General features: G+C 43.7%; 1 protein-coding gene across 1 annotated transcript; it reads right to left on the reverse strand.

Moving 5' to 3' along the window:
- Positions 1-5,533: 5,533 nt before the first annotated feature.
- Positions 5,534-6,679, reverse strand: LOC111861964 (tetra-peptide repeat homeobox protein 1). Its single transcript, XM_023846957.1, has one exon. It carries the CDS (start codon positions 6,677-6,679, stop codon positions 5,534-5,536), a length of 1,146 nt encoding a protein of 381 aa, XP_023702725.1.
- Positions 6,680-14,620: the final 7,941 nt, after the last annotated feature.

A 14,620-nucleotide genomic window follows, 5' to 3' on the forward strand; every position in this document is an offset into this window, starting at 1 on the left:
ATCAGGTCAATTGAAAAATCTATTGACCTCATCAGGAATCGAAACCGCGACCTTCGGCTTGCAGCGTAGTGCCTCAACCAACTGTACAAAGGAAAACAATTAAAAATATCTGCCTTGGAGAAAGCCAAGAGGAATTTCGGATGTTCATTTTTGCATCGATAGACAGATCCCAGACGGTTTCCTTTTGCTTTGGAAAGTATGTTGCAGAGTTGAGGACTGTTACTTCGCTGTGCGTAATAATGACGTAAGAGGGATCAGTGGTGTGTGTGAGGAGTTGCATGACTTCCAGAGCCGTGAGACAGATAAATATGGTCGTGCGTCCTGCGGGACCCGGGACCAAGAATGACGCTGGCGAGGACCGGCAGCAATTTACCCAACCGACCGAAAGTACTTAAGCCTTAAGTAACACTCCACAGCAACATATCACGTACGTTCAGGCTCAGAACGAGTTCTTGGAGTTCATATTTCTTTCTCAAAATCTATTTATTACCGTAATTTTTCATTTGGAGCCTGTTTTCCTTTCTTAAGGAAAATCCTCATCTATATCTACGTCTCTGAAGTTGGCTCATCCTTTCAAATTTTCCAACTCAAATTCTCTATACATTTCACGTTTCTCCCATATGAGCTAAATGTGCCACCAAACTCCACCTTATTTTTATTATCCTATAATTGTCGAAGAGTACAAATTATGAAGCCCATAATTATGTAATTTTGCCTTAACCCACTGTTGCGCTTATCGTTCATTCTGCATGAGCGTCTTCATATATCACTGACATCCAACCAATTAAATTGAAATCACGAATTATAATGAGAATCAATAGACAGCAGACAACAGATTATAGCAGCCACTATCATTTAACGTTTGTCTTGGAATGAAGAAAATTTCTGTAGCTGAAGAACTCGCCACGCCAGTTGGCTGAAGAAAAGATCTCTCAGTAGGTGTGTTGCCTTGTCAAGTACTCTCGCCTCATTACGCAGATGGTTCACTGTTCAGTATGCAGACACTAGCGCCAACAAAATGATTATTCTAATTCACTGCGATTATCTGTCACGATAAACATTTAATACCACGACCTGTGGGGAGAATTAAGTACTCCACGAGCACAATGAACGCCTGCTCCAACTTAACCTTGCCTGTGTCACGAGATTCAGAGCTAATGAAGATTTTGCATGGATATTTGTCATAGGAGAAACCTTTATATTTTGACAGAAGATTTAATTAAATATTCTGACATAATGCCTCGGTTGATGGCGTCTCTAATGGTTCCTGTCACTTGGATACTTTTATTCAGACGTTTCGTGATGTTGTACGAAAAGCTGATGTTGCGCAAGGTTGCTTACGGTTCAAGTGAGCATAAGTTCCTTTAATGAACTGCAAGTGAACTAGTCGTCATTCGTTGTTCCTTCTTCAGAAATATTTAAGCCATTCTAACATCCAACGTTTCAGAATACCGCTGCTCAGTATCTATACCGCACTACGAGTTCAGTTCCTGACAGTTACAGCCGGAAGCATGGAGAGTAATGCATGATATTTGGAGTAATACATATCATACTGCATCATCTAGACCAGTTGCTAAGTAATGACTCTGTAAACAACGTCAGTTGCTTGGCAACAGATTCCTAACAAGCACCAATGGAGTAAATGGGAAGAGGTGTGTTGTAAGCGGTCCGTGCGACAGCACAGTTTCAGCACTGGAACCATATCCTGAGGGCAAAAGGAACTGAGGGTCAACAGATCTAAAAACGCAACGAGTGTCATGTACAGGTAAAGGTAAAAGTGTCCCTGTGCTTAATTAAGCACCACGCCCTGAATACGTATAGGGGAGTGGAGGTATATCTCCACCATTACTGACCTCGGCAATAGATGGAGGTAAGTTGTCAGCTTCGTGCCCAGGGAAAGAACTCCTGGGACCCAGTGGATAGGAGGCAAGGTAGGCCCCAGAGTCTGTCTAGACGTTATGGATGCCGCTATCCGGACTCGAACGACGGCTGGCCAGCCAGCAGCACAACCCTACATAGACTGAGGTATCCCGGCTCACGAATGTCATGTACAGATATCAATGTGTTATTGATTTCGTAAACATTTGATTGCAATTCACAGTATATAAACTATTATCCCTAGAAGCAGATTATGACAGACTTAGTCCAACAACAGGAATTTTCATCCACGCGGTTCCGTACACAAGGCGTGATTTACCCTGAAAAATGTTATAATTGACAATGATGATTGGAACTAGTAGTTACTATAGGATTCTGATGATGGTGTATAACACACAGAGATATTGGATTTTCGGACTTTGTCCTTCCTTCTGATTTTTTTAAGATAACTAAGAAAAACACGACGTTTCGGAAACTGGATCTGTTTCCGTCCTCAGGTTCAGTGATTGAGGCTAGCTCTTTCTAAGGGACCCAACAGAATAGGTGTTTTCCCTCACCTGAGGACGGAAACAGATCCAGTTTCCGAAACGTCGTGTTTTTCTTAGTTATCTTAAAAAAACCAGGAGGATGGACAAAGTCCGAAAACCCAATATCTCTGTATGATTGGAACTTTTTGAAATGAGCATAATACATGAGAAAGATATTCGCAAATAACTGTATTAAGTATCTGCCTTGAGGAGCGAGAAGCAAAACCTTACTTACTTACTTACTTACTTACTTACTTACTTTCTTACTTACTCATGGAGCTGAGCCCTTCTTGAGGAGCCGCCAATTCTGCAGCTACTCAAGAATTTCCTTGCATTTTATAGAACTCGAAGGTTCATTACAGTGTTCATAAGAGCCCTCCATTGGTACGTATTCTGAGCCAGATCAATCCAATTCATACCATCCCATCTCTCTAAGATCAATTTTAATATTGTCCACCCACTTACGCCTTGGACTTCCCCGTGGTCTCTTTCCTTTTGGCTTTCCCACCAATGTCCTATATGCATTCCGCTTCTCGTTCATTCTTGCTACATGCCCTGCCTTATAAACCTGTCCTTATAAACCTTTCACAAATTGAAAATACAACGGTTTGAAACACGCATGTATACGCCTCGACAAGTAGGCCCCGCTCGTCCGAAAAGGCGACATATGTAGCTTGCATTTCTGTTAAGTAGCCAGCGACCGGATGCAGGTTTTGGCACTGCTCCGGCCACATTCTGAGTATTCTTAGGCACCAGGACTTCCGATATCTTTGCCACAGCCCTCACCGCTTCGTTTGGCTGCAGGCCTAGTAATTCAAGCCTTCAGTATAAGAAATCATGAGAGATTTAAATTCACCGTGGGTTATTTTGTCCCCCCACCACCAACAAATTATTATAATTTAGGCTTTTCCTCTCCTCCATAGCATTCAGACCGGCGCCGGGACCCAACCAGCCTCCTATCCAATCGGTACCGGGGAGTCTGTACCTGGAGGTAAAGAGGCTGGAGAGTGAAGCTGATCAGTCCTCTCCATCTAGTGTCGAGATCAAGAATTGTGAAGTTATAACTCCATTCCTTCATACGTCTTCATGGAGTTGGACTTAATTATTTAAGCACAGGGACAATTTTAACTTTTTATCTTTTTTTTACGAAATGGCCCTGTTTATTTCCTGCTTTGACCTGGACATTCACACTGTCATTAAAAATGCGATGAATGCATTCCATCTATTATTGCAATACCCACAGATGTGTTTGTGTACTATCTGGAAAAGTTTGAAATGTGAAGCAAATAATTCCACAACACCTTCAGCAGTAACAGGGCATCAAATGATATGATGATTTAATGAATGATGAATTGCAAAGGCTGTGAACAGAAAGAGTCCTGACCTAATTTGAGCTATTTTTCCGCCATTTTGAAAGAGGAACTGAGAAAATACACGATAAACCCCAGGATAACTGCTGGCCCGGCTGAGATGCAAGCCATATACTGGGAAACGACTGTTGCCTCTCATTTACCTGGACAGACGAATATCACGAAAATTGTCAATCGTGATCAGAAGAAGGGACCTCCGGCATGTGGAGCAGAAGTAGCACCTCGAGACCCGGTTGCTTTCAATGCGAGAAAGAAGAAATATATAATTTTAATGTCATGTACAAATATTGAATTTGACTTCATAATTTCTCGGAAGAAAAAATAGAGTACATCGATATGAGGTAAAAAAAAGGTAAAGTCCCCGTCCTTAACTAATTAAGCACTAGTCCATGAAGGCATATGGGGGAGTGGATGTACAGTTGTATAAGTACATATTCTTGACCTCGGCACTAGCTGGAGGTGAGTGGTGAGCTCCACGCCCCAAGGAAATAGTCCCCCGGTACCCACTAGATAGGAGGTTGGGTAGACCCCAGAGCCGGTCTGGACGACGTGGAGAAACATCGACACACAAAGCATGAGTCATGCAATGTATACTGCAAAATGTTCGTCTTCTGGACATGTCGTATTTCATGATATCAGATTTAACTTGACCGCCAGAGGTGCTTCTCACAAAATCTTCAGAACCATTAGTGTCCAACCAGCGGGCTGCACGTGTCCGGCGGACGGCTCGCAGACGAAGTACACAAATTAAAATATTGAAATATTAAAATTTACCAGCTTATAGATATTGGAAAAGCAGTGGCAAAGCAAAGTTCTGATCTTCTTTTGCGTTGGTTATTTAACGATGCTCTCAGCATCGATATTATATAGCTTAGATGATAGGATGCCGGTCACCGTAGCCGAGCGGTCTAAGGCATGTACTGTCTTCTCTCGCTCGGAAGCCGGGATCGTGGGTTCGAATCCCACTCAGGGCATGGATGTTTGTGTGCGTTTTTCTGTGTTTGTCTACAGGTAGAGGCCTTGCGAAGAGCTGATCACCCGCCCAAGGAGTCCTACCGTATGTGTAAGATCTAGAAAAACCGAAGTGAACGGAGAAGTTCATGGAGGTAGGCCTAGGCCCACTGGGGCTGTAGTGCCAAGGAAAAAAAAAAAGAAATGATAGGATAATTAACGAATGTGGAATTGTTTGAGGCTGGGGAAACTGAAGAGGCCAGAGAAAACCAGCTCCAGTGCCTCTCTCTTCACTACAAATCATACACGGCCTGGTTTGTTATCAAACCCGGGCCTTCGGTGTGGGACGCTGGCGACTAACAGGCTGAGCTACTGCACGCAGGAGGTTGAGCAAAACATTTAGAGAAACCGATAAGAAAAGACAGAATGGATTTTGTAAATCAATAATACATATATAGTAGGAGTTCACGGATTTATAATGTCTGAGGTACCTGGTCTGGAGGTCTCATTTCAACAGTTTCCGGAGAATCCTCAAGGAAACAACTTATAATTGGGAAGGGAAGGAAAACGAGCTATATCTGTGCGTTGCAGCGTCCCAACTCTGGAGCTCAGGATCTCGTCAGAATTATTTACAAAACGCATATAAATTTTATTATATTTTATTTATAAAAATTTGTAATACAAGATAACATTTGGTTGATTTTTATGTTACATAACGATTATACGTACAATGCTAATGCTAGTTTGCGCCGAAAAATGAAGATGGATAACGATTCTTCTTCAAAAATGTGTCTATTCCTGTGACATCTAACCCTTGTAGCCATATCCCAATCCGTAGCTACTGCCATGAAGTCCGCCGAGTGAACTGGGTACGTAGATTCCTTTCAATGAACTGGAACCATATCCAGCACTGGATCCCAGGCTCAAAGAGCTTCCGTAAAGTCCTCCAAGTGAGCTGGAACCATATCCAGCACTGGATCCCAGGCTCAAAGAGCTTCCGTAAAGTCCTCCAAGTGAGCTGGAACCGCTGTAAAGTTTTCCAAGTGAGATGGAACCTCCATAACCATAGCCCAGACCTGCAAGAGATCCCGAGCTGTACAGGCCACCAATAGACCCGCTACCAATGGAAGACCCCAAACCTACTGTAGCAAGAGCTACAGGTTGAGACACAGGGACAGCTACAGGCTGAGACACAGGGNCAGCAAGAGCTACAGGCTGAGGCACTGAAACAGCTACAGGTTGAGACACAGGGACAGCTACAGGCTGAGACACAGGGACAGCTACAGGCTGAGGCACAGAGACAGCTACAGGATGAGGCACAGGAACAGCTACTGGCTGGGGCACAGGAACTGCTACAGGGACAGGTTTGGGGACTGAGACAGGGTATGGACGAGGGACAGGGACGGCATGGGGCACAGGGACAGGAACAGGTCGATCCACCGTGACTGGATACGGTTTCGGGACCTCAACCCGAACGGGATGAGGCACAGCAACTGGATAGGGACGAGGGACGGACACGGGGTATGGGGACGGGACTGGCACAGGGACAGGTCTGTTTACAGTGACTGGAACGGGGTGAGGTACAGGGACAGGGACTTGTTGTGTTATTGTAGTCACGCGGACGGGAGAGACAGCAGCGGTGAGCCCAATGGCACCAGATCCGAGTCCAAGTCCTCCGCTGCTAAGGGCAAGTCCTCCGCTGGAGAGGCCAATTCCTCCGCTGGCGAGGGCGTATCCCCCACCATAGCCTGCTAGACCAATGCTTCCTGCATGGCCCAAATCAATACTACCGATGCCTTGGCCCAAGGCCAACCCCGATCCACCATACTCCAAACCGAGCACCCCTCGCTTTGTCTGCTGTTTGCTGGGTTTCCCAGATTCAGAGATGGCGCCAGATACGGCCAGTGCCAGTACTAGAGAACAGATCTGAAACAAGTGAGATAACGCAATCATCTGAAGAGACGACTCACTGTGACCGATGGTTGAGAAATATTATCATACGAAATAAAAGTGATTATTATCATCCGCGCAATTAACCGAAGAAACCTTGCAATGTTACGCGTTTGCGTACTGTGGATATATGATTCTGTTCTGAAAGATAAAGTCTGCGGTAGTTTCACATAATTCTCCCCTCTATGGAATTAAGCATTTTAATATGTTCTTGCACTGCAACGAATTAACAAATCGAAAACTTCAGAGCACTTTCATCTACCAACCGATGTTAGTAGCTACGTCTTTCATTGGAGACCTACATTTGTTCCTAAATATTAGTGTTATGCAAACAAACAAATAAAAATAAACTCGGTGGTTTTAGTCCGCATGTGAATTATACCGACCGAGCGACCGCCCCTTGTCAGCGAAGTTAGTGCCAACTTTAGCGAATAGAGGGTATCGCCTGGTCAGCGCGACGAAACCTCACGGCCGTTAATTTCGGGTTTCTAGACCGGAGCCGCTACTTTTCCTTCCAATTAGCTCCTCAGTTATCCTCACGAGACTGAGTAGACCCCATTCCATATCCACTACTTCTCATTAAATCTGGTAGCGCAGGGGATAGAACTCAGGTCCTCTGGATCTGTGGGCAGGAACTCTGACCACTAGACCACAGCGGTGGTAAAATCTCAGTTTCATACCTGAGAATTTCGAAAGACTACTCTGTGAAAATTATAATGAATATTTGGACTATATATAAGCAGAGAATTTCCTGAATAGCTAAGAAACTATTATTTTGTTAAGAATTCTGTTGTATGGAGTTATTTAATTTAATGACATTTTAATGACAATCGACGCATCAAGGTCAGAGTAGCGGTAGCGGCAGATTCGTATTGGGGAGATTCTCGGTTACAGTCTCGGCCAGGACATTGACTATCCTGACTGAGGTTTATCCTAGTCTTCCTCAATCATTCTATACAAATACCAGGATAGACTTCAATTATGCCGCGACCAATCCTTCTGAATCCTTTCCAATTCATCATTCATCTATCTACCATTCGACGTTATACCGTCTATCCACTGACAAATATCTCACAAGAAGACAATGCTACAGGGTTCCTCTGATACTTTTGATAAGGAATAACTCAGAACTTAATAGAATGACAGAAGAGCTGAAGGAACCTCCGAGTGCCCCAACTAGGCTACACCATATGGAACTCGGAACTCAGCTGTTTTAGCAAGGTGACACAAGCTCCAATGCGCAGGGCTCAAACTCGTGAAGTTCTAAAACTGAATCTCTGTCTGGACATCGGTTATCCTAAAATGTTTGTGCTCTTCCTCAGTTGCTCCAAATAACTTCCAAGATAATACCTCGATTCGGCCACGGTTTCTTCCTTTCAGATCCTTTCCAATTCAGCAACCATCAAACAACCTACCATTCGGCCCTATACAGTTCGAATTCGCTATATAACCAACAATAAATGGAGAAATGATTTCTTTTAATACTAAACACAAATTCGTTTTCCTCCGAATAGCTTTTGATATCTGAGGCCTAGTGAATTCTGCGGGTGCTTTGGTACTCAAGAGTATCCTTACGTTCGATTTTGATTTCCGGGTCTCTGGAAATATAAATGTTATTTTAAAGACGTAGATCAAATGAAGAAATTATGTATTGCTTACCAGAACAGTCTTCATCTTCACGTGTGTTGCTAAAGCTGAGCTGGGACTGCTATGTTTGCAGCAAATTCGCGATGCTTTATATACGGAAGTATTCGAACTCGTTGCCATAGGATGAACTGGTTAATGCTGGAAGGGGTGGGTGGGTGGTGCCGGGGTGGGTCAGTTGGAAAGGGCACTCCCTTGACATCTGGAACCAGATCGGCTATCTGTCTCACAAAAGCAACTCGCTAGAAGGGGCACATCGTGTTCCTCCCCAACTTTCACTCGTTTAATTCCCACCTCATCTATCTCTCCTGACCATCCGCTCTCCTATACTCTACCGGTCTAGACTTGATTCAATGTGTAGCACTTTCAGTGCAGAATAATTTACTGCAGGAAGAACTGGTTATTATAGTTTCCGTCTATCCACGGAAGTCATGAATCCAATCAGTATCAGAGGCTAAGTATGAAGGTTTCTGACCGACATTTTGGACAAAGTCCAAGTTTTTTCAAACTACAGTCTTTAAGGAATTGGTTCTGTTCCATTAGGCGATGGACTGTAAAGTTGGATCCTAGTTCAGCTTTGCTAACAGACCGAATGGAGTAGGATTCCATACCTCAGGTTTCCAGCTGATGAAGGCAATGGTCACTTTCCGAAACGCTGTGTTCTGAAAATGTGGGATGATGGTCTGTATTCAAAATATCAGTTAGAAGTAATGATGATTCCGAAGGCTCGAACGATTTATCCAACAACAGGAACAATAATAATAATAATAATAATAATAATAATAATAATAAGTGTAAAGGTATCCCTGTAACAGACCGTGGAAGCCCGTAGGGTTGTGAGACGTCGAGGTTCCCATATTTCCAAGACATTCGTCTCACAGACGGCGGTCAGGCTGTCAGCCTTACGGGCCGGCCGCCCTTTACACCCTAGGAGGATAGCTGGTACTCATTTCTGTTAGAGGCTGAGTCGACACCAGGGCCATAGTGCGGCTGGAAGGATTAGATCAATTGAAAAATTCAATAAACTCGCTGGGACTCGAACCCGCGACCTTCCGACTTGTAGCATAGTGCCTCAGCTAACTAGACTTCCAAAAAAACAAACTCCGTGGTTTTAGTCCGCAAGCGAACTATACCAACCGAGCGACCGCCTCTTGTCAGCGAAGTTAGTGCCAACTTTAGCAGGTAGAGAGTGTCGCGTGGTCAGCGCAACGAATCCCCACGGCCGTTAATTTCCATTTTCCAGACCGGAGCCGCTATTTCCTTGAAATAGCTCATCAATTATCCTCACTAGTCCGAGTGGACCCCGTTCCAGACGCTTAATTTCTCAGAAAATATCTTGTAGCGCTGGGAGTCGAACCCGGACCTCTGGATCTGTAGCCAGGAACTCTGACCACTAGACCACAGAGGCAGTCGCGTGCCAAATAATAATAATAATAATAATAATTACTATACGTATTCATATTTCTAAGTCTACCTTTCGTGAACTGAGAAGTTCATGGAGGTAGGCCTAGGCCACTGGGGCCGTAGTGCCAAGGAAAAGAAAGTCTACCTTTCTCTGGGTTATTTAACGATGATGTTAGTACCTAGATTATAGAGGGTCAAATTGGAAACGATATGAAGGGAATCAGTCGTGACGTAATCGGATTATATCCCAGATTTTACTTATATCGATGAGGAGAATTGCGAAAAAAGTCTATCAGAATACCTGATGTTCAGACAGAGATTCAAACTGAGTTCTCCCAAATACAAATCCAGGGCGTTACCGCTAAGCCAACCCGCTCAACTCCTCTTCTCGCGTTACCATTTCTACAAGAACAAAAAGTTAACTGGAATTAGAGACATTTAGATCGTGGTCACAAACGTCACAAATGCATCACAGCTGCATATTTCAAAAGTGCATGAATATTAATGATTCAAGCACTAAGAACAAATAAGAAAAATTCAGTTGGGGGTGAGGTTCTGACGATGAACAGTTCTGTCTTTTGAGTTGTAACGCGAGTAGTTCGGAGAAAACCCAACGCTTCGGAGGAACATAACGCCTCTATCGTCAGGGTCGAAAAAGTAAGTTAAGAAATTGTAGGCGATACGATCCTCCGAAACGTCGAGCTCTCTCTAAAATACATTGCCTTACAACCCAACAGACCCTATTCATCAAGAAAGACTAAATTTTCTTTTGCATGTGTCCACAAATTTAGTTCCATGCCTGACACCTTCAGTCTGTAAAGAGTTGACACAAAGTGGAGGGTCTCGGTTGAAATTACTGATTATTTAACCCAGCTGTTTCAACTGTTTATGTTATATAGTACAGAATGACAGGATGCTTTATGAGTGATGAATTTGGAAGGATGTGGAAATTGTCATCATGTTATTTGCCTGGAAGTTACGGAAAGACACGAGATACTTCAAGACAGGACTGAAGGTGTCCGGAAATACGTATAAACCCCTTTCTTCCCAAATACTAAAAGAAATGCTAAACACTTGGTTGTCACTTTCGGTAGCATGGGATCGATTCTAGGCATATTTGTCATATATTTTTGTTTCCAGCTGTGTGCATTAACGTTGAGACTTCATTCCTGCAAACAAACCTACAAAGAAACAAACTAACAGATGATGACTGACTTCCGAGGTGTGATAACTGATTGCTGCTTCTTTCTTACTCGGCTTACTCTTCGACCCTGAAGATGCAAACAGTAAATTACTCCGAAACGTCAATAAACTTCTACACATGGTCACTTCCCAAAACAACCCTCTTCATAATGACGGCCATGAGTACCCGCATCCTACCACAACGGAGAAAATCCTCTACACGCATGACCATAACGATATATACAAAAGGAAAAACTTACGGTCAAAATGGGCTGACATTTTTCGTCCTTAGGGGGCCCATACACGTACGCGTCTGGCTCGCGAGTCCGACTCGGCTCGGATTCCAATGAGCCAAACTCGTCCGTGTGTGGGTCACCATGCTCATACGTGTGTGGTGAAATTAATCCGAGCCCGGCTCCTCCTCGAGCCAGACTCGCAACCCAGACTCGTACGTATATGGGCCGTCTTATAAAGTTAACGGATGGGCATGGATGGCTTAGTCGTTATAACGACCAGACTATGGACCGGACGACCGAGGAATCTGGGGTAGATTCTCCGAAAGGACAAGAGATTTTTCCCCCTTCTCCTCAAAGCTGTAAGACCCACTCAAATCGTTACGTGGAGATCCTTCTCTCCTGGGTCGTGAACCTGGCAACTTGCCTTCATCAACTGCCGAGGTTAAGAATGCAATGAGTTATACCTCCACTCCCCATGCGTCTTGGCTGCTTTTTCGGTTTCTGAACTTTTACACAGTCAGTAGAATTCACTGGACAGGGGATCAGCTAGTCGCAAGGCCACTACCTGCATACAAGACAGCACAAACACAGAATAAATGCACACAGACATCTATGCCTCGAGTGGGATTCGGACCCACGATCCCAGTGTCTGAGAGGACGAAGACAGTTCATGCTTTAGACCTCGCGGCCACTGTGATCGGCAATAAGTAATTATGCACAGGGACAATACGTTTATATCTTAGGTTTCGTTGTGATTCGCTTCAAGACACCGTCACTGTCTCGTAACATATAGCGCGCCGAATGGCAAGGAGAGTGGTGAATAATGAATTATGAAGGATTTGAAATGAGGTGACCGTAGCCTAATCAGGGTACTATCCTGTTATTCTGGGGCAGCCCGTGTTCGATACCAGGTAAGGTTCTGTGGGATTTGTGGTGGACAAAGTGGCACTGTGGCAGGTTTTATCAAAGTACTTCGGTTTCCCTGCCAATTCTAATTCCACTGACTGCTCCGCGCTCATCGTCTCTCATCCGGGTCTGGTAAAATAGGTCAATCAATGGCCGACGTACAAACTGGACTCAGTCTCACATCACCCAAGGAAATAAATAAAAATATCCCGTTAATTTTCTGGAGGGACGAAGGAAAAGTGTTGGTGTTTCCGTGTCCCGCAGAGTGAAATTCGAATTGTGCACCTCCCCCAAATACAAATCTGGAGCGTTACCACTACATCAGATTTTGACTCGTACCAATGGGCCACGACCTGACATCAATCTGTTATCGTCAAGTGAACAGCCGAACAATGGAAGTGCCCCTGCTGTAAGGTTAATGCAGTCGGCTGTCAGTCTGGGAGGCAATGCGAGGCTGGCGGCAGTAGATCCGCAAAACAGCAACTGAGGAAGGGCCGACGCGAGCAATTACAGCTGCAACCGACCACGTCCATATGTCAAGCGACATCATTAATGGAAATTAATGGCACCTGCTGCTCTGTACATTATTTTCTAGAACGTGATCTGAGGAAACTTTCATTTCTGTTGTATTTATTTTGTATTTAAGTTCACTCACTTCTCTTGCCTGAAAATGTGTTGTTTTAATAAAACACGGTAGGCTTAAATTAGTACTTCGGAATTATTCTAAAAAATACATTATTATAATAAAAATTGTAAAATTTATATGTAAATATACCTCTTATTCTGCAATAGAAAATTGTATCATATCAGGACTGACCAAATTCAAAAGACTGGCCACATTGTATCTAGTGTACTCATCCGCAAGCCTTTTTATAAAAAGCACATCCGGAAATATCAGCTTTGCAGCAATCGGATCTGTGGAGCACATGCACATAAATAAGAAAATTGAACCTATAGAGCTCAAAAAATAACTTCATGTTGCTGAGCCCTTCTTGAGAAACAGCCAGTTGTGCAGCTACTCAAGAATTGCCCACAATTTTATGGAACCCGAATGTTCATTATCGTGTTGATAAGAGCACTTCACTGGTCCCTATTCTGAGCCAGATCAATCCAGTTCATATCACCCCATCCTATCTCTCTAGGACTAAGTTTAATGTTATCCATCTATCTATGTTTAGGTGTTCCTAGTGGTCTCTTTCTTATATAGTTCTAAAAATGAATTTAAATTAAATATTCACAAGTCAATTACACTTAAATATCGACTGTTGTATGTCTGCTATACTGAATCTATCTTGCATACGATCTCGATGATACACTAATTCCACGATTTTCTAAGATATTTAGTAGGTTTCGTGTGAAAAGACTTACTTACTTACTTACTCATGGAGGTGAGCCCTTCTGGAGGAGCCGCCAATTCTGCAGCTACTCAAGAATTTCCCAGCATTTTATCGAACCCAAAGGTTCATTACAGTGTTCACAAGAGAACCCCACTGGTCCCAATCCTGAGCCAGATCAATCCAATCCATACCATCCCATCCTATCTCTCTAAGATCCATTCTAATATTGTCCACCCACCTACGCCTTGATCTTCCCAGTTATATATTTCCTTCTTTCTTTCCCACCAATATCCTATACGCATTCCTCGTCTCCCCCATTCGTGCTATATAACCTTCCCACCTCATCCTCCTTGACTTGATCATTCTAATTATACTTGGAGAAGAGTACAAGTTATGAAGCTCCTCATTATGCAGTTTTCTCCAACCTCCTGTCACTTCAACTCTCTTCGGTCCGAATATTCTCCTCAACACCCTGTTCTTGTTAACATTATTTCTTTTTTAAGAGAAACTCGTTAAACGTTTGGGGGTGGGGGGGTGGAAGGATATTCTCACGGGCCACTCAAAACTACTTGGCGTGCAGCAAGTTGAAGTGCCTGGTATTTAGTTGATGAGTTAAAGGCTTGATTACGAACAGTTGCGTAAAGAAGCTGTGATCTCTCCCTTACCTTGGTTTCTTCAATTCAATATGTAACTGAGAAACTAATTACGTGGGGCAGAGCCCTTCTTGAGAGACAAATGGATGCTCAACTTGTCATAAAATTCTCAGAATTTTATAGAACCCGAAGGTTCATTACCGTGTTCATAAGACACAGCCACTGCTCCCTATTCCGAGGCGATGAATCCAGTCCACACCCTCCAATCATATTTGTTCAAGATCCATTTTAGTCTTTTAATCTTTAGGTTCTCAGACAGCAAACGGAAAGACAAAGGATTCTAAACCGAATGATGTAAGCATTAACTGAATTCAATCCGTTCTTAATTTCTCCATTAGTAGCCGCGCCATAGCTCAAGCGGTTAGTCGCTGGCTTCCCACAGCGGTGGCCCGGGTTCGATTCCGGGTCTGGTCAAGTGGTATTTGTGGTGGACAAAGTGGTGTTAGGACAGATTTTCTCCGAGTACTTCGGTTTCCCCTGTTAAACTTTATTGTACCAGTTGCTCCACAATCACCCTCACCTATCATCTGGGGCTGGTACAATAGGCCAGAAGTGGCCGCAGTACAAGGGACTTAGTCCCAC

This window comes from Cryptotermes secundus, unplaced genomic scaffold (assembly GCF_002891405.2).
Source record: "Cryptotermes secundus unplaced genomic scaffold, Csec_1.0 scaffold181, whole genome shotgun sequence".
In the NCBI taxonomy this organism is placed as follows: Eukaryota; Metazoa; Arthropoda; class Insecta; order Blattodea; family Kalotermitidae; genus Cryptotermes; species Cryptotermes secundus.